Consider the following 21,566-nt stretch of genomic DNA (forward strand, 5'->3'; position numbering starts at 1 on the left):
CCGTAAATGGCCATTTCCTGTCACTGTTTCATTCAATGAAAGTGATAACCTTAACTTCATCCTTCAATGACTTTTATTATTATTTTTATTTTGTTCTATTATCCATTCAGAACCAATGACATATATTGATATGGTTCATTTCTTCTCTATATGTCATTCCCATTCTCAACTGTTGACAGACACTCTTTCATTCTCTGGAATCTAACCATAAATGTTTGCTTGTTTTGTTGTTGTTCAAGATAAGATGAGCTTTTTAGCGAAGATGTTTTTGTTCATGAATCTGTGTGCCAAGCCAACCCCCGTTGATGGGGATGAAGATGACCGTGGGAACGGCACGCCGAACACAAAAGAAGCCGTCAAGGGTCTGACGTCGCAGGTCCTTAATATCTCCCTCTCTCTCAACAAACATTGTTTTTTTCATCTTCTTTTTCCATCTTGGTTAAAACAAACAAAATCAAACCAAATGTTTACCTTCTTCTTTATTTTGCTTCCTTTATATTGGCTTATTAGTTTACCTTCTTCTTCATGCTCTTCCTTCTTCCTTATGATGCCTCTCCTAACTATTTCGAACCAAATGTTTCTAAATTGTGTGAAAAATTGGACAAGTAATATTTGGATAGAAATACCTGGAGATTTCTACAAATAGAAAATGCTTTCCATTGGGGGTACATAGTTGATAGTAGGATATATACATATATAGACTTTCACGTTCAAGGATGTTGTTGTCATCCACTTGCATGTATTCTCTACCAAGTACATTCTCCACTAGCCCAGCTGTAAAGGTATTGTATGATGCTTTGAAAATGACCTAAGCCTGAAACCTTAAGACTCCATGGTATGTATTAATTGTATGGTACATGATTAAGACTTTTAAATGCATTGATGCTAATTTGAATTTTTATTCTGCATATGCAGATTAAGGATCTGGCGCTGAAGCTTTCAGGGAAGAAAATCAAAGCTGGCAACCCCAAGAGCATCAAGTATGACACCGTTTCTGAAGAGGTTCCATACAGCTACATTGGTGGTGGAAGCGCAAGTTTAACCCCTGCTTTGGACTACACAAACCCCAATGAATCCCCAATTGGTAACACCACCCCTGGAGGGCGTCAACCTCAACCACCAGCTGGTAGTGTAGCGATGGTGGACATGACTGGATCCAACAAGTGGATAGCAAAGATGGAGCCAGGTGCTCACATCACCGTTGTGTCTCTTCCTACTGGGGGCAATGATCTCAAAAGGATTCGCTTCTGGTATGTATAATATGTCCCAAGTTTTGAAAATATATGTAGTACCTTAGAGACCTTTAAATATATATATATATATATATATATGAGAATTTTAGTTGTTGAAAAAAAAATTAATTATCATGTAGTAATAAAGACTTACAATACTTGTTATTAAAAAAAAAAAAAAAGACTTATAATACTTGGCATTTAAATTTGAAGCCGAGACATGTTTGATAAGCCGCGAGCCCAGAGGTTGTGGGCTGAGAATTACGACAGGATCAGGGAGCTTCATAATATCCAGAATTTAAATCAACATGTTTTCAACACTCCTGCAAGGTCTGATGATGATGAGGTAATCTACAACTTTTACACACACACGTAGACCTACATATAGCCTACATACACACACTCATATGATGTTTTTTATATAAAATATACATCATACGGATGCCTTGTTATCTAGGCGGGGATTGTTTTGGTTTAGGATGACGTAACTCTGTGTGTGTTGTGTTTTGTCCACTTTTTTGTGTACAAGGATGGTCCACTTCCTCTCACGGATTGGATTGGTCCATTTATTGGTTTATTTATATGCATGAGGTGGTTCCGTGGTTCTGACCTGAAGTGACCATCATGATCAACCAATCAAGCCGGTCCTAATCCCTTTGTTCTTTTTATAGTTATAAATTAGGGAACCAACTTTTCAAGTGGGTTCTTACGACTTTTCTCTTTTTAGCCACTTATAATTGCACATGAGATTATTCACTTACCATCATTATCCTGTTTTTCAAAAGTTTTCTATTATGTGTCGATGCAAATTATATGATTTAGTATGGCAGGAAAGTATATAGTTGGTGTGGCCAGGTATGGATTGCATTTATGGCAGAAGCATGTTTATATTTATAAGCAACTATTTGTTTTTACACCATTATTCCATTATCCACGAGCCTCTTTATTTTGCTTCTTTTATATTTGCTTATTAGTTTACCTTCTTCTTCATGCTCTTCCTTCTTCCTTATGATGCCTCTCCTAACTATTTCGAACCAAATGTTTCTAAATTGTGTGAAAAATTGGACAAGTAATATTTGGATAGATATTACTGGAGATTTCTACAAATAGAAAATGCTTTCCATTGGGGGTACATAGTTGATAGTAGGATATATACATATATAGACTTTCACGTTCAAGGATGTTGTTGTCATCCACTTGCATGTATTCTCTACCAAGTACATTCTCCACTAGCCCAGCTTTAAAGGTATTGTATGATGCTTTGAAAATGACCCAAGCCTGAAACCTTAAGACTCCATGGTATGTATTAATTGTATGGTACATGATTAAAACTTTTAAATGCATTGATGCTAATTTGAATTTTTATTCTGCATATGCAGATTAAGGATCTGGCGCTGAAGCTTTCAGGGAAGAAAATCAAAGGTGGCACCTCCGAGAGCATCAAGTATGACACCGTTTCTGAAGGGGGGTTCCACACGGCTACATTGGTGGTGGAAGCGCAAGTTCAACCCCTGCTTTGGACTACACAAACCCCAATCAATCCCCAATTGGTAACACCACCCCTGGAGGGCGTCAACCTCAACCACCAGCTGGTAGTGTAGCGTTGGTGGACATGACTGGATCCAACGAGTGGATAGCACAGATGGAGCCAGGTGTTCACATCACCGTTGTGTCTCTTCCTACTGGGGGCAATGATCTCAAAAGGATTCGCTTCTGGTATGTATAATATGTCCCAAGTTTTGAAAATATATGTAGTACCTTAGAGACCTTCATATATATACCAGAAGCGAATCCTTTTGAGATCATTGCCCCCAGTAGGAAGAGACACAACGGTGATGTGAACACCTGGCTCCATCTGTGCTATCCACTCGTTCGATCCAGTCATGTCCACCAACGTTACACTACTAGCTGGTGGTTAAGGTTGACGTCTTCCAGGGGTGGTGTTACCAATTGGGGATTGATTGGGGTTTGTGTAGTCCAAAGCAAGGGTTGAACTTGCGCTTCCACCACCAATGTAGCCGTGTGGAACCCCCCTTCAGAAACGGTGTCATACTTGATGCTCTCGGAGGTGCCACCTTTGATTTTCTTCCCTGAAAGCTTCAGCGCCAGATCCTTAATCTGCATATGCAGAATAAAAATTCAAATTAGCATCAATGCATTTAAAAGTTTTAATCATGTACCATACAATTAATACATACCATGGAGTCTTAAGGTTTCAGGATTGGGTCATTTTCAAAGCATCATACAATACCTTTAAAGCCGGGCTAGTGGAGAATGTACTTGGTAGAGAATACATGCAAGTGGATGACAACAACATCCTTGAACGTGAAAGTCTATATATGTATATATCCTACTATCAACTATGTACCCCCAATGGAAAGCATTTTCTATTTGTAGAAATCTCTAGTAATATCTATCCAAATATTACTTGTCCAATTTTTCACACAATTTAGAAACATTTGGTTCGAAATAGTTAGGAGAGGCATCATAAGGAAGAAGGAAGAGCATGAAGAAGAAGGTAAACTAATAAGCAAATATAAAAGAAGCAAAATAAAGAGGCTCGTGGATAATGGAATAATGGTGTAAAAACAAATAGTTGCTTATAAATATAAACATGCTTCTGCCATAAATGCAATCCATACCTGGCCACACCAACTATATACTTTCCTGCCATACTAAATCATATAATTTGCATCGACACATAATAGAAAACTTTTGAAATACAGGATAATGATGGTAAGTGAATAATCTCATGTGCAATTATAAGTGGCTAAAAAGAGAAAAGTCGTAAGAACCCACTTGAAAAGTTGGTTCCCTAATTTATAACTATAAAAAGAACAAAGGGATTAGGACCGGCTTGATTGGTTGATCATGATGGTCACTTCAGGTCAGAACCACGGAACCACCTCATGCATATAAATAAACCAATAAATGGACCAATCCAATCCGTGAGAGGAAGTGGACCATCCTTGTACACAAAAAAGTGGACAAAACACAACACACACAGAGTTACGTCATCCTAAACCAAAACAATCCCCGCCTAGATAACAAGGCATCCGTATGATGTATATTTTATATAAAAAACATCATATGAGTGTGTGTATGTAGGCTATATGTAGGTCTACGTGTGTGTGTAAAAGTTGTAGATTACCTCATCATCATCAGACCTTGCAGGAGTGTTGAAAACATGTTGATTTAAAATCTGGATATTATGAAGCTCCCTGATCCTGTCGTAATTCTCAGCCCACAACCTCTGGGCTCGCGGCTTATCAAACATGTCTCGGCTTCAAATTTAAATGCCAAGTATTATAAGTCTTTTTTTGATAATTAATAACAAGTATTCATATATATATATATATATACTACATGATAATTAATTTTTTTTTTAAAAAAAAAGGGATGGGAGGAAATGGAGGGTCAATGAGATATTTTTACCATTTTACCCTTTTTTTAGAATTAATATAATTATTATACTTTACAAATTAAATTAAATTAAATTTAAAATTTCTAAAAAAATTATTTATGTACTTTTACAACACCAATGAAATTTCTACGTTGCAAACGATGAAAATACTTTTCGTCGAAAAGCGACGGAATTTTTCAACCGATGAAAATTTTTACAAAAATAATCAAAAGTTTTGTTGAAAATGATTTCCTCCATCAGATGCTTTAAACATAAAAGAATTCTTTCAAACATTTTGACGGAATATTTTTCGTTCAAAATTTCGATGGAAATGTGTTCTGATGAAAATTTTGACAGAAATTGTTTTGTTAGAAATTTTGAGGGAAATGTTTCATTCAAACTTTCAACGAAATTTAGATTTTGTAAAGAATTTTGACAGAATATTTTTTCCGTAAAAAATTTTTACGAAATAATTTTTTGTCGAAATTTTTTGATAGAAATGTGTTCCGTTGAATATTTTGTTTGAAATATTTTTTATCAAAAAATTTGACGGAAATATTTTTCGTCGAAAATTTTCGTGGGAAATATATTTCGTTAAAAATTTTGACATTTTTTTTGCCAAAAATTTTAACGAAAATATTTCCGTCGAAAACTTTCGGTCAAATTTAAATTGTGTTAAGAATTTTGGACATTTTTTTGTCAACAAGATAGAAATGTGTTTCGTTAAAAATTTTGATGGAAATATTTTTCGTCAAAAATTTCGATGAATATCTTTTTTTGTGAAATATTTTGGAAAACTTTGTTAACAAAAAAAAAAATTCATCAAATTTTTTTACGTAAATAACTTTTGTCACAAATTTTGATGGAAATATTTTTCGCAAAATTTCGATGGAAATATTTTCCGTAAAAATTTTTGACGTAATTGTTTTACGTCAAAACTTTTTGATGGAAATGTGTTTCATCAAAATTTTGGACGAAAATATTTTCGTTAAAAGTTTCGACCGAATTTAGATTCTGTCAATAATTTTGACTGGATTTTTTTTTTCGTACAAAATTTATGTTATAGATTGTGGCAAAATCTGGTTCCGTCTCTAATTTTGTCTTTAGTTTTGACGAAAAATTTTTGACGTATATGATTTTCATCAAAAATTTCATCACTAACTTTTATGAAATATTTTTCGTCAATAAATGCTGTCGGTATTTGAGACTTTTCTAATAATATCGCATTTAAAAATGATTCACAATTATGTAGTTTTAACATTTTAATGCTAAGGGTAAAAAAATAATTTTTCAGTTTTCCGCCAAACCCTCCCTTAATTCTGCATATGCAGAATAAAAATTCAAATTAGCATCAATGCATTTAAAAGTCTTAATCATGTACTACATATACAATTAATACATACCAAGCGAGTGCCCCCAATAGGAAGAGACACAAGGTTTCAGGCTTAGGTCATTCCACCATTCACTAAGCATCATACAATTGGGGATTGATTGGGGTTTGTGTAGTCTAAAGCAGGGTTTGTGTAGTACAGCTGGGCTAGTGGAGAATGTACTTGGTAGAGAATACATGCAAGTGGATGACAACAACATCCTTGAACGTGAAAGTCTATATATGTATATATCCTACTATCAACTATGTACCCCCAATGGAAAGCATTTTCTATTTGTAGAAATCTCCAGTAATTTCTATCCAAATATTACTTGCCCAATTTTTCACACAATTTAGAAACATTTGGTTCGAAATAGTTAGGAGAGGCATCATAAGGAAGAAGGAAGAGCATGAAGAAGAAGGTAAACTAATAAGCAAATATAAAGGAAGCAAAATAAAGAAGAAGGTAAACATTTGGTTTGATTTTGTTTGTTTTAACCAAGATGGAAAAAGAAGATGAAAAAAACAATGTTTGTTGAGAGAGAGGGAGAAAGTATTAAGGACCTGCGACGTCAGACCCTTGACGGCTTCTTTTGTGTTCGGCGTGCCGTTCCCACGGTCATCTTCATCCCCATCAACGGGGGTTGGCTTGGCACACGGATTCATGAACAAAAACATCTTCGCTAAAAAGCTCATCTTATCTTGAACAACAACAAAACAAGCAAACATTTATGGTTAGATTCCAGAGAATGAAAGAGTGTCTGTCAACAGTTGAGAATGGGAATGACATATAGAGAAGAAATGAACCATATCAATATATGTCATTGGTTCTGAATGGATAATAGAACAAAATAAAAATAATAATAAAAGTCATTGAAGGATGAAGTTAAGGTTATCACTTTCAATGAATGAAACAGTGACAGGAAATGGCCATTTACGGTAAACAAAAGCAATGATTAGGTTACAGGGAAAGCGCCAAAATAAAGACCACACAGATGCAGCAATTGAGTTACAATGCAACTAATAAATAACAATGCTCCAAAAAACAACATCTTTCACGTGAAACAAAATGGTCCTAAGATAACTGTAACACCCCAAATTTCTAACAATTTATAAAACAATCTTATAATAAATAAATTGTCAATTTTTTTTTTTTTTACAATTATAATAATAGAAATATTGCGAAAGCTAATCTAAATCTAATTTGGGGAATGTTACCGCCGCACCTGTACAATGGACAAGTGCAAGGCTAAATTTATTACATTAAAATAAAACCAAAGACTAAAGTTTAAATAAAGGAAATATGTCTTATGCATTTATTTAAATCTCATAAATTTCTAACTAAAGATTAGGATACACACAATAAAACATATAACTACCTAAAGATTAGGATACACACAATAAAATTTCATACACAACGAATCTACAACCACCTAGAGATTAGGATTACCTGGTCTCCGTGTTTGGTGACTTCTACAATTTGGGGAAGAGAAGCGGTTGGTAACCAAAGAAAGATAATAATAAAAATAAAAATTTAAAGTGAAGAGAGAGAAAGAGAAAGTGTAGAGGACAAGAAGAGTGGTGGAGAATTATTGAGGATTCAGAGTGAATTGGTTTGGTTAGGTTAGGTCTCTATTTATAGTTGAAGTTTTGGGCTCGGATATGGGTTTCGTGCATTTATTTCCTTTTTCTTTATTGATGTATTTGGCTCAGATTTTGGCTTTATACACTATTGACTCAATGCTGACTCATCATATCTAAACAATTTATGTTTGTTGACTCATCTTATCTAAATCATCAATCAAACATTAATACATAAATCATCAATCAAACATTAATACATAAATCATCAATCAATTAATAAATCAATTAATCATGATATATATTATATATATATATATATATATATATATATATATATATTCACATAAATCAAATAATATTACTATTATTATTATCTTACCTCTTATTATTTTAACTATTATTAACTCATTAATTAAAAATATTAAATACCAATATTATTAATTACAAAAATACTAAATATCATTATTATCCAAAAAATTTATTATTATATTATTATTATTATTTTATTAAAAGAAAATATGGGGTATTACAATAACTCTTATAAAACCCCCTGTGAAAACCCTCCAACTCAGCCACATTGTAACTGCCATAAAAAGACAAAATACTCTGCTCGGAAAAAGAGAGAGAGAGAGAGAGGATGGAGGTGCGCTTACATATTTTTGACATTTTTGAAGCGAGAAATATACGGTTACAGAAAAGACAAGGATAGCGAGGCAGCGTTTTGAGGTTGTGGTACTTTAACTCCAAGGGGTAGTGGGGTTGGGGTTGACTGCGTGAGGTTTATAAGTGTGACGGAAACTGTTTCGACAATATCAAAGAAGTGGACCTGGGTCCACAAGTTGTCAGGCTTTTTTTTTATCCAATGCAAGGGAGATGTTCCTACGTGGTACATTGTTAGGGGTTTGATGAATTTCTGGTACAGATCGATGGTTAGGATTGGTTCAGGTGAATGCACTTTTTGACAGAATTGAATTTGGAAATAGAAACTTCTCATCCAGCTTGTGTTTTGCTGCTTGTTATGATGTCATCCTTGGATGTTAATTGTGATACAGATCAAAAATTCTTGCAATCACATGATATTCTTCCTGATTCTTCTCCCTGATTCCATGCATGGATGGACAGATAACTATTTTCCTGAGTATCTAATATAATTTTAATGAAAGAAATTGCCAATATTATCAACCGTTTCTCTTACACTTGATTTAAGTCATTTAACTTTTTTTTATTAAAAAAAATTATTTAACTTTTGGCTTTAGTTATAAACTTTTAAGGGGTTTATAAATTTTATGTTACTGCTCCAAAAATTATTTTGCAGCTGAGACAATAAAATATGAGGGCCACAATTTTTTTTCTCTTTTTTATTATCTCGAGCGCTGTGCGTATCGACCCGTGCAATGCTATAGCTAACGAGTTCTACAAATTTTGTGTTGATGCAGCAACAAAAAATTTATAAGCCCCAATTTTTAATAAAAAAATAACATGGCATCGAAATTTTGAATTTACTTTTTATGGTAAGCTAGCATTAAATATATATATATATTTAAATTTTAGATACTTTAAAAATTTGATTGCAGTCATTAGAATCAATTTATACCATAATAAAAATATTTGGGTTATTTATGTGATTAACAAATGTTGGATTCGTTAATTGACATCCATAATTATAACGATCTTAGGGTAGAGAAATTTTTGTCCTATAATTTCCGATACGTTTATTTTAAATTTTGGATACTTCAAAAATTAAACTGCCATCGTGAAAATCAATTTATACCATAATAAAAACATTTGACTTATTTATCCGATTAATAAATGTTAAGACATATTTAATGACAATTGTAACTATAACATTTCAAGGGGTAGAGAAATTTTTATGTATATTTGTTTTTTATTTTTGATATCTCAAGATTTGATTACGATAGTTAAAATCAATTTACACCATATGACTATCGATGGTTAGGATTGGTGAATGCACTTTTTGACAGAATTGAATTTGGAAATAGAAACTTCTCATTCAGCTTGTGTTTTGCTGCTTGTTATGATGTCATCCTTGGATGTTAATTGTGATACAGATAAGAAATTCTTGCAATCACATGATATTCTTCCTGATTCTTCTCCCTGATTCCATGCATGGATGGACATATAAGAATTTTCCTGAGTATCTAATATAATTTTAATGAAAGAAATTGCCAATATTATCAACCGTTTCTCTTAACACTTGATTTAAGTTATTTAACTTTTTTTTATTAAAAAAAATTATTTAACTTTTGGCTTTAGTTATAAACTTTTAAGGGGTTTACAAATTTTATGTTAATGCTCCAAAAATTATTTTGCAGCTGAGACAATAAAATATGAAGACCACAATTTTTTTCCCTTTTTTATTATCTCGGGCGCTGTGAAATATATATATATATATATATATATATATATATATATATATATATATATATATATATATTAGATACTTTAAAAATTTGATCAATTTATACCATAATAAAAATATTTGGGTTATTTATCTGATTAACAAATGTTGGATTCGTTAAATGACATCCATAATTATAACGATCTTAGGGTAGAGAAATTTTTGTCCTATAATTTTCGATACGTTTATTTTAAATTTTGGATACTTCAAAAATTAAAATGCCATCGTGAAAATCAATTTATACCATAATAAAAACATTTGAGTTATTTATCCGATTAATAAATGTTTCTAAATTGCGTGAAAGATTGGACAAGTAATATTTGGATAGATATTACTGGAGATTTCTACAAATAGAAAATGCTTTCCATTGGGGGTACATAGTTGATAGTAGGATATATACATATATAGACTTTCACGTTCAAGGATGTTGTTGTCATCCACTTGCATGTATTCTCTACCAAGTACATTCCACTAGCCCAGCTTTAAAGGTATTGTATGATGCTTTGAAAATGACCCAAGCCTGAAACCTTAAGACTCCATGGTATGTATTAATTGTATGGTACATGATTAAAACTTTTAAATGCATTGATGCTAATTTGAATTTTTATTCTGCATATGCAGATTAAGGATCTGGCGCTGAAGCTTTCAGGGAAGAAAATCAAAGGTGGCACCTCCGAGAGCATCAAGTATGACACCGTTTCTGAAGGGGGGTTCCACACGGCTACATTGGTGGTGGAAGCGCAAGTTCAACCCCTGCTTTGGACTACACAAACCCCAATCAATCCCCAATTGGTAACACCACCCCTGGAGGGCGTCAACCTCAACCACCAGCTGGTAGTGTAGCGTTGGTGGACATGACTGGATCCAACGAGTGGATAGCACAGATGGAGCCAGGTGTTCACATCACCGTTGTGTCTCTTCCTACTGGGGGCAATGATCTCAAAAGGATTCACTTCTGGTATGTATAATATGTCCCATGTTTTGAAAATATATGTAGTACCTTAGAGACCTTCATATATATATATATATATATATATGAGAATTTTAGTTGTTGAAAAAAAAAATTAATTATCATGTAGTAATAAAGACTTACAATACTTGGCATTTAAATTTGAAGCCGAGACATGTTTGATAAGTCGCGAGCCCAGAGGTGGTGGGCTGAGAATTGCGACATGATCAGGGAGCTTCTTAATATACAGACTTTAAATCAACGTGTTTTCATCACTCCTGCAAGGTCTGATGATAATGAGGTAATCTACAACTTTTACACACATATGATGTTGTTAAGAGTTAAGACTCTATTTCATCGACCTTGTTATTTTTCATGATACTTCAATTCATGTTTATCACTATATCGTGAGAAGAGGTTGACATAAATAAGAGCTCTCTATTGGATTCTCGAGATTCATTCATGTACATTACTATTGCCTTTGAACAGAACTCGGGGGAATCTGAACAAGATATCCCAATGGCTTCAATGCTGAACATGGATTCGACTCGGGGGAATTTCCATGCACCCGCTGGGAATATGGGGTATTTCCATGGTGGGATATCAAGGGCTAACAACCCTACTGACAATGACATGGATGCTGAATGGGTTGAGCAGGATGATCCTGGAGTGTCAATCACTGTGAAGAGGTCAGCTAATGGGACCAGGCAAATTTGCCGTATCAAATTCAGGTAATATAAAATGCATATCAAAAACATGTTCCTTATTGTTTTTTCCTTCACAATTAGATGGTCGTAGGAGCATGTTCTTTGGTGAAATTAGGAAATGGTAAAATCCTAGATTGCATGTAACATGTTGCCAAATTTCATTTAAAAATTTATTTAGAAGATTAGTGGGTTTTGATTTGACTCTTTGTTAACTCTGTCTGCAGCCGGGAAATTTTTGATGCAGATGCAGCCAAGGATTGGTGGCTGCGCAACAGGTTCGAGATCATGCTCAGTATATGTGAAGCCTTGTTGCTGTGAAGAAAAGTGGATGTTCTAAACTGCTGGAATTTTCAACTTTTCTTTCCTAGACATTGTTATCTTCTTCTTGTTGTTGTTCACTCCAGTATATGGAGTGTAGTCTTGGTGATGGTCTCTTAATATGTTATAGTTGGTACTGTTTCGTAAGTTTAAGTTTGTGGTTCTCTATTTACTCCAATTACTGTGGGGTATATTGCTGTTGATTTATCTTTTGTTGAACATTTGGTAAGTTTGGTTATTTAAGACCAACTTGCTCTTTTATAATATATATTTTCCTTGTGTGGTTTATCAGCGCAAGCTTGTGAAAACCCTATATGTTGATGAATGATACGTAATCTTTTCCCTAAATCCTTAGAGATCCTTCTTAAAACTTAAAAAAAAATATTTCTGTTATAAAAAAAAAATTATATATATATATATATATATATATATATATATATATTTCAGACATAATAAGTGACGATTATTTAACATTACAAACTAAAAAACAGATTAGTTGTATAAAATTAAAATAAAAAATAACACACACGGATTAGTTGAGAAAACCTCTAAAAGAGCTTAATAAATGATTTGATAATATATTTGAATTTCTCATCCATCGAGATATAAAAATCTCCTTGATTCCGATCATATGACTACTACAAAAGGTATCAAATATGAAAACGAATTCTCTCATATGTTTTATTTAACATGATCACATCATATGGAAGAATCCTAATCATATAGAGGTGAATCAACAGTTATAATTTTATAACTAACTATTTCAATACTTTTTCTCTCTCTTCCCTTATCACCATTAATGATTCACTCCCATCAAATATACTATACTACTTCTTTTAAGGGTTAAAAAGTAAATTAATTAATTGTATGCTCAAATTTATAGAAAACTCCCATGCAAAGAGACCTTCGCTCTGCAAAAACCTAAAATCAAATTCACAAACATATCTATTTGAATGAATCCCAGTTCAAGACAAAGTCTAATCGTTACATCTTCGTGTAGGTCGAAATTTACCTAATAAGGAGTTTTCTTATCTTAGAATCGTTATAGTTACTGTCATTCACTGAATCATAAATTTAATTAATGTTAGAGCAAAAGCCAAACATATTTGTTATGGTGTGAATAGATTCTAAAATATGTGGGTCAAACTTACTTGACATAGAAGTTTGCAACCCTAAGATAAAGGTAGGGTCTTCGTTTACCAAGGTAGGACTTTAATAGCTGCTGTCATCATTCACAAAGCCCAATCACCAATAATTAAAACAAGTCAAACATATTTGTTAGAGGGTCAATTGATTCTAAACAGGCGGGCTGAAACTTATTTGACAACATATTTTGCTAGCTCAGGAGTCAGGACCATTGTAGTTGTGATCGTCATTCACTAGGTAAGATATTATAACAATCAATTAGGATTATTATCAATGTTATTACTAATTAATTTTATCATTAAATCGATTACATTGATTCAACGGTTATCATTAAATGTGATAAATCATAATCATACAAAGATGGAAATAAATATAACTGTTGGATCAATATAATCGATCTAATGGTGAAATTGATTGGTAGTAACATTGATAGTAACCCTAATTGGTTGTTACAATATCATTTCTAATTTTTTTTAGGGTAAATTGATTCCAACTACCGCAATTAAACAATTAAAGTAAGGATAAAGTATTTCTTCAGTCACCGGATATAAGTGATTCCAAAATTACGTCGTTTTGAATTAATGAAGGGTGTTTCCGTAAGTTAGGAAAATTAATGAAGGGTGTTTCAGTAAAATTTATTTGATAAAAAAATAAATAAAATTACAGAAATACTTTTTATTAATTCAAAACGACGTAATTTTGGGATAACTGAAAATAAGTTATTTACAAGAATCAAAGAAATACTTTACTTTTTTTTTGGTAAAGGAAATACTTTGCTAACTAAAAATTTGTACACACATGTTTTCGTGCGAGTCAAAACTTACCCGATAAAGAATGTTATCATTTCAGGACCATTATAATTATGGCCACCGTTAATTGGATACTGTGTTTATGGTGTAAATTGATTTTAACTATCGCAATCAAATCTTGAGATATCAAAAATAAAAAACAAATATACATAAAAATTTCTCTACCCTAGAAATGTTATAGTTACAATTGTCATTAAATATGTCTTAACATTTTAATCGGATAAATAAGTCAAATGTTTTTATTATGGTATAAATTGATTTTCACGATGGCAGTTTAATTTTTGAAGTATCCAAAATTTAAAATAAACGTATCGAAAATTATAGGACAAAAATTTCTCTACCCTAAGATCGTTATAATTATGGATGTCATTTAACGAATCCAACATTTGTTAATCAGATAAATAACCCAAATATTTTTATTATGGTATAAATTGATCAAATTTTTAAAGTATCTAAAATTTATATATATTTAATGCTAACTTACATTAAAAAGTAAATTCAAAATTTCGATGACATGGTATTTTTTAATGGTATTTTTTAATTAAAAATTGGGGTTTATAAATTTTTTGTTGCTGCATCAACAAAAAATTTGTAGAATCGGGTCGATACGCACAGCGCCCGGGATAATAAAAAAGGGAAAAAAAATTGTGGTCTTCATATTTTATTGTCTTAGCAGCAAAATAATTTTTGGAGCATTATCATAAAATTTATAAACCCCTTAAAAGTTTATAACTAAAGCCAAAAGTTAAATAATTTTTTTTAATAAAAAAAAGTTAAATAACTTAAATCAAGTGTTAAGAGAAACGGTTGATAATATTGGCAATTTCTTTCATTAAAATTATATTAGATACTCAGGAAAATTCTTATCTGTCCATCCATGCATGGAATCAGGGAGAAGAATCAGGAAGAATATCATGTGATTGCAAGAATTTCTGATCTGTATCACAATTAACATCCAAGGATGACATCATAACAAGCAGCAAAACACAAGCTGAATGAGAAGTTTCTATTTCCAAATTCAATTCTGTCAAAAAGTGCATTCACCAATCCTAACCATCGATAGTCATATGGTGTAAATTGATTTTAACTATCGTAATCAAATCTTGAGATATCAAAAATAAAAAACAAATATACATAAAAATTTCTCTACCCCTTGAAATGTTATAGTTACAATTGTCATTAAATATGTCTTAACATTAATTAATCGGATAAATAAGTCAAATGTTTTTATTATGGTATAAATTGATTTTCACGATGGCAGTTTAATTTTTGAAGTATCCAAAATTTAAAATAAACGTATCGGAAATTATAGGACAAAAATTTCTCTACCCTAAGATCGTTATAATTATGGATGTCAATTAACGAATCCAACATTTGTTAATCAGATAAATAACCCAAATATTTTTATTATGGTATAAATTGATTCTAATGACTGCAATCAAATTTTTAAAGTATCTAAAATTTAAAAATATATATATATATATATATATATATATTTAATGCTAGCTTACCATAAAAAGTAAATTCAAAATTTCGATGCCATGTTATTTTTTTATTAAAAATTGGGGCTTATAAATTTTTTGTTGCTGCATCAACACAAAATTTGTAGAACTCGTTAGCTATAGCATTGCACGGGTCGATACGCACAGCGCTCGAGATAATAAAAAAGAGAAAAAAAAATTGTGGCCCTCATATTTTATTGTCTCAGCTGCAAAATAATTTTTGGAGCAGTAACATAAAATTTATAAACCCCTTAAAAGTTTATAACTAAAGCCAAAAGTTAAATAATTTTTTTTAATAAAAAAAAGTTAAATGACTTAAATCAAGTGTAAGAGAAACGGTTGATAATATTGGCAATTTCTTTCATTAAAATTATATTAGATACTCAGGAAAATAGTTATCTGTCCATCCATGCATGGAATCAGGGAGAAGAATCAGGAAGAATATCATGTGATTGCAAGAATTTTTGATCTGTATCACAATTAACATCCAAGGATGACATCATAACAAGCAGCAAAACACAAGCTGGATGAGAAGTTTCTATTTCCAAATTCAATTCTGTCAAAAAGTGCATTCACCTGAACCAATCCTAACCATCGATCTGTACCAGAAATTCATCAAACCCCTAACAATGTACCACGTAGGAACATCTCCCTTGCATTGGATAAAAAAAAAGCCTGACAACTTGTGGACCCAGGTCCACTTCTTTGATATTGTCGAAACAGTTTCCGTCACACTTATAAACCTCACGCAGTCAACCCCAACCCCACTACCCCTTGGAGTTAAAGTACCACAACCTCAAAACGCTGCCTCGCTATCCTTGTCTTTTCTGTAACCGTATATTTCTCGCTTCAAAAATGTCAAAAATATGTAAGCGCACCTCCATCCTCTCTCTCTCTCTCTCTCTCTCTCTCTTTTTCGAGCAGAGTATTTTGTCTTTTTATGGCAGTTACAATGTGGCTGAGTTGGAGGGTTTTCACAGGGGGTTTTATAAGAGTTATTGTAATACCCCATATTTTCTTTTAATAAAATAATAATAATAATATAATAATAAATTTTTTGGATAATAATGATATTTAGTATTTTTGTAATTAATAATATTGGTATTTAATATTTTTAATTAATGAGTTAATAATAGTTAAAATAATAAGAGGTAAGATAATAATAATAGTAATATTATTTGATTTATGTGAAAAAATATATATATATATAAATTAGATGATATATCATGATTAATTGATTTATTAATTGATTGATGATTTATGTATTAATGTTTGATTGATGATTTATGTATTAATGTTTGATTGATGATTTATGTATTAATGTTTGATTGATGATTTATGTATTAATGTTTGATTGATGATTTAGATAAGATGAGTCAACAAACATAAATTGTTTAGATATGATGAGTCAGCATTGAGTCAATAGTGTATAAAGCCAAAATCTGAGCCAAATACATCAATAAAGAAAAAGGAAATAAATGCACGAAACCCATATCCGAGCCCAAAACTTCAACTATAAATAGAGACCTAACCTAACCAAACCAATTCACTCTGAATCCTCAATAATTCTCCACCACTCTTCTTCTCCTCTACACTTTCTCTTTCTCTCTCCTCACTTTAAATTTTTATTTTTATTATTATCTTTCTTTGGTTACCAACCGCTTCTCTTCCCCAAGTTGTAGAAGTCACCAAACACGGAGACCAGGTAATCCTAATCTCTAGGTGGTTGTAGATTCGTTGTGTATGAAATTTTATTGTGTGTATCCTAATCTTTAGGTAGTTATATGTTTTATTGTGTGTATCCTAATCTTTAGTTAGAAATTTATGAGATTTAAATAAATGCATAAGACATATTTCCTTTATTTAAACTTTAGTCTTTGGTTTTATTTTAATGTAATAAATTTAGCCTTGCACCTGTCCATTGTACAGGTGCGGCGGTAACATTCCCCAAATTAGATTTAGATTAGCTTTCGCAATATTTCTATTATTATAATTGTAAAAAAAAAAGAATTTTGACAATTTATTTATTATAAGATTGTTTTATAAATTGTTAGAAATTTGGGGTGTTACAGTTATCTTAGGACCATTTTGTTTCACGTGAAAGATGTTGTTTTTTGGAGCATTGTTATTCATTAGTTGCATTGTAACTCAATTGCTGCATCTGTGTGGTCTTTATTTCGGCGCTTTCCCTGTAACCTAATCATTGCTTTTGTTTACCGTAAATGGCCATTTCCTGTCACTGTTTCATTCAATGAAAGTGATAACCTTAACTTCATCCTTCAATGACTTTTATTATTATTTTTATTTTGTTCTATTATCCATTCAGAACCAATGACATATATTGATATGGTTCATTTCTTCTCTATATGTCATTCCCATTCTCAACTGTTGACAGACACTCTTTCATTCTCTGGAATCTAACCATAAATGTTTGCTTGTTTTGTTGTTGTTCAAGATAAGATGAGCTTTTTAGCGAAGATGTTTTTGTTCATGAATCCGTGTGCCAAGCCAACCCCCGTTGATGGGGATGAAGATGACCGTGGGAACGGCACGCCGAACACAAAAGAAGCCGTCAAGGGTCTGACGTCGCAGGTCCTTAATACTCTCTCCCTCTCTCTCAACAAACATTGTTTTTTTCATCTTCTTTTTCCATCTTGGTTAAAACAAACAAAATCAAACCAAATGTTTACCTTCTTCTTTATTTTGCTTCCTTTATATTTGCTTATTAGTTTACCTTCTTCTTCATGCTCTTCCTTCTTCCTTATGATGCCTCTCCTAACTATTTCGAACCAAATGTTTCTAAATTGTGTGAAAAATTGGACAAGTAATATTTGGATAGAAATTACTGGAGATTTCTACAAATAGAAAATGCTTTCCATTGGGGGTACATAGTTGATAGTAGGATATATACATATATAGACTTTCACGTTCAAGGATGTTGTTGTCATCCACTTGCATGTATTCTCTACCAAGTACATTCTCCACTAGCCCAGCTGTAAAGGTATTGTATGATGCTTTGAAAATGACCTAAGCCTGAAACCTTAAGACTCCATGGTATGTATTAATTGTATGGTACATGATTAAGACTTTTAAATGCATTGATGCTAATTTGAATTTTTATTCTGCATATGCAGATTAAGGATCTGGCGCTGAAGCTTTCAGGGAAGAAAATCAAAGCTGGCAACCCCAAGAGCATCAAGTATGACACCGTTTCTGAAGAGGTTCCATACGGCTACATTGGTGGTGGAAGCGCAAGTTCAACCCCTGCTTTGGACTACACAAACCCCAATCAATCCCCAATTGGTAACACCACCCCTGGAGGGCGTCAACCTCAACCACCAGCTGGTAGTGTAGCGATGGTGGACATGACTGGATCCAACAAGTGGATAGCAAAGATGGAGCCAGGTGCTCACATCACCGTTGTGTCTCTTCCTACTGGGGGCAATGATCTCAAAAGGATTCGCTTCTGGTATGTATAATATGTCCCAAGTTTTGAAAATATATGTAGTACCTTAGAGACCTTCAAATATATATATATATATATGAGAATTTTAGTTGTTGAAAAAAAAAAGTAATAAAGACTTACAATACTTGTTATTAAAAAAAAAATAAAGACTTACAATACTTGACATGATCAGGGAGCTTCATAATATCCAGACTTTAAATCAACATGTTTCCAACACTCCTGCAAGGTCTGATGATGATGAGGTAATCTACAACTTTTACACACATATGATGTTGTTAAGAGTTAAGACTCTATTTCATCGACCTTGTTATTTTTCATGATACTTCAATTCATGTTTATCACTATATCGTGAGAAGAGGTTGACATAAATAAGAGCTCTCTATTGGATTCTCGAGATTCATTCATGTACATTACTATTGCCTTTGAACAGAACTCGGGGGAATCTGAACAAGATATCCCAATGGCTTCAATGCTGAACATGGATTCGACTCCGGGGAATTTCCATGCACCCGCTGGGAATATGGGGTATTTCCATGGTGGGATATCAAGGGCTAACGACCCTACTGATAATGACATGGATGCTGAATGGGTTGAGCAAGATGATCCTGGAGTGTCAATCACTGTGAAGAGGTCAGCTAATGGGACCAGGCAAATTCGCCGTATCAAATTCAGGTAATATAAAATGCATATCAAAAACATGTTCCTTATTGTTTTTTCCTTCACAATTAGATGGTCGTAGGAGCATGTTCTTTGGTGAAATTAGGAAATGGTAAAATCCTAGATTGCATGTAACATGTTGCCAAATTTCATTTAAAAATTTATTTAGAAGATTAGTGGGTTTTGATTTGACTCTTTGTTAACTCTGTCTGCAGCCGGGAAATTTTTGATGCAGATGCAGCCAAGGATTGGTGGCTGCGCAACAGGGTTCGAGTTCATGCTCAGTATATGTGAAGCCTTGTTGCTGTGAAGAAAAGTGGATGTTCTAAACTGCTGGAATTTTCAACTTTTCTTTCCTAGACATTGTTATCTTCTTCTTGTTGTTGTTCACTCCAGTATATGGAGTGTAGTCTTGGTGATGGTCTCTTAATATGTTATAGTTGGTACTGTTTCGTAAGTTTAAGTTTGTGGTTCTCTATTTACTCCAATTACTGTGGGGTATATTATTTATCTTTGGTTGAACATTTGGTAAGTTTGGTTATTTAAGACCAACTTGCTCTTTTATAATATATATTTTCCTTGTGTGGTTTATCAGCGCAAGCTTGTGAAAACCCTATATGTTGATGAATGATACGTAATCTTTTCCCTAAATCCTTAGAGATCCTTCTTAAAACTTAAAAAAAAATATTTCTGTTATCAAAAAAAAAAATATATATATATATATATATATTTCAGACATAATAAGCATTATAAAAAATATTACTTCGTTTAACTCGTGATATCACTGCAGTCCTGTTTGCATAAAATATTTAAAAAATTTAAAAGATTATATATACATATTAAAACTGTGTACCCTATGAGAAAAATTAGGCTTTTTGACCCTTTTACCCTTAATTAATTAATTAATAACCATTTTGCCCCTCATTCAAAACTATCTATTAATCTGTCCCTCTTTAATCGATTAAGTTGAAGATTTAATCGATTAAATGGTCAAAACTGACAAAAATGGTTGACTTGAAGATTTAATCGATTAAATCTTCAACTTAATCGATTAAATCTCCAAAAAGAAACGAAAAGTAGATAAATAAGCTTTGCTTTATGGTTTCAATCATTTGATTATGTTGGATTGTCAATATAGATATAGTCCGAAAACAAAGGCCCCACTTGCTTTTATTACTTGGTGAAGGCAAATTTGTGAAGGAAAATACGCAGCAGACGCCTTTTCTTTTCTTTTCTTTTTTTAACCCTTTTTAACTATTAACTCTTGGATGCTGCAATTGCCAATTGATTAGGGGCAAGCTTGCAAAGTCAACACACTTGCTAATGCTAAATGCAATGACAAGACAACATTAAATGGAATTATAAAATTAAAGCTCATCCATAAACTCCTGTCTGAAAGCATGATAAAAATTGGAGGGGAGAAAAAAAAATCTTTCGTTCCTATCTCAAGTGACAAGACAACACTTGCTAACTTTTTGGAGATTTAATCGATTAAGTTGAAGATTTAATCGATTAAATCTTCAAGTCAACCATTTTTGTCAGTTTTGACCTTTTAATCGATTAAATCTTCAACTTAATCGATTAAAGAGTGACAGATTGATAGATAGTTTTGAATGAGAGACAAAATAATTATTAATTAATTAATGAAGGGTAAAAGGGTCAAAAAGCCGAAAAACATATCCTTTTTAAAATGTCATGATTTGAATAGTCTTATTTTTTTTCACGTGTTTCTTTTTTGATGTTACAAGAGAAAGGCATAAAAATAACTATAATAAAACCTGTCAATTATTCATATAAAATTTATAAAACTTAATTTAGTGTCCCAAATTCGATTTGAATAGATAAAAAGGTGGCACTGTACTTTTTTTGGAAATATTCCATTTGGTTCATTGCTTCGCAACTAATCCGATTCGATTTGAATAGATAAAAAGGTGGCACTGTACTTTAAACAAAGCACAACGATCAATTAACAAAATCACAACAATAATAATACGATAGATCAAGA

The 21,566-nt window shown here is 32.3% G+C and overlaps 3 protein-coding genes across 3 annotated transcripts; all 3 read left to right on the forward strand.

Annotated features, from left to right (window-relative positions):
- The first annotated feature begins 262 nt into the window (after positions 1-262).
- LOC133298959 (protein Brevis radix-like 1) lies at positions 263-2,958 on the forward strand. Its single transcript, XM_061498346.1, has 5 exons — positions 263-376; positions 916-1,250; positions 1,446-1,578; positions 2,612-2,676; positions 2,730-2,958. The coding sequence occupies exons 1-5, from the start codon at positions 263-265 to the stop codon at positions 2,956-2,958; spliced, it is 876 nt and encodes a 291-aa protein (XP_061354330.1).
- Positions 2,959-10,545: 7,587 nt separating this feature from the next.
- Positions 10,546-11,981, forward strand: LOC133298957 (protein BREVIS RADIX-like). Its single transcript, XM_061498343.1, has 6 exons — positions 10,546-10,566; positions 10,629-10,693; positions 10,747-10,965; positions 11,125-11,257; positions 11,446-11,687; positions 11,888-11,981. The coding sequence occupies exons 1-6, from the start codon at positions 10,546-10,548 to the stop codon at positions 11,979-11,981; spliced, it is 774 nt and encodes a 257-aa protein (XP_061354327.1).
- Positions 11,982-17,916: 5,935 nt separating this feature from the next.
- On the forward strand, positions 17,917-19,855 carry LOC133298958 (protein BREVIS RADIX-like). The gene is made up of 5 exons (XM_061498345.1): positions 17,917-18,030; positions 18,573-18,907; positions 19,077-19,146; positions 19,335-19,576; positions 19,777-19,855. Exons 1-5 carry the CDS (start codon positions 17,917-17,919, stop codon positions 19,853-19,855), a joined length of 840 nt encoding a protein of 279 aa, XP_061354329.1.
- The last annotated feature ends 1,711 nt before the right edge of the window (positions 19,856-21,566 follow it).

The sequence above is a fragment of the Gastrolobium bilobum genome, unplaced genomic scaffold (assembly GCF_033153095.1).
Source record: "Gastrolobium bilobum isolate Gb01-03AN ecotype WA unplaced genomic scaffold, APGP_CSIRO_Gbil_v1 utg144055, whole genome shotgun sequence".
NCBI lineage: Eukaryota > Viridiplantae > Streptophyta > Magnoliopsida > Fabales > Fabaceae > Gastrolobium > Gastrolobium bilobum.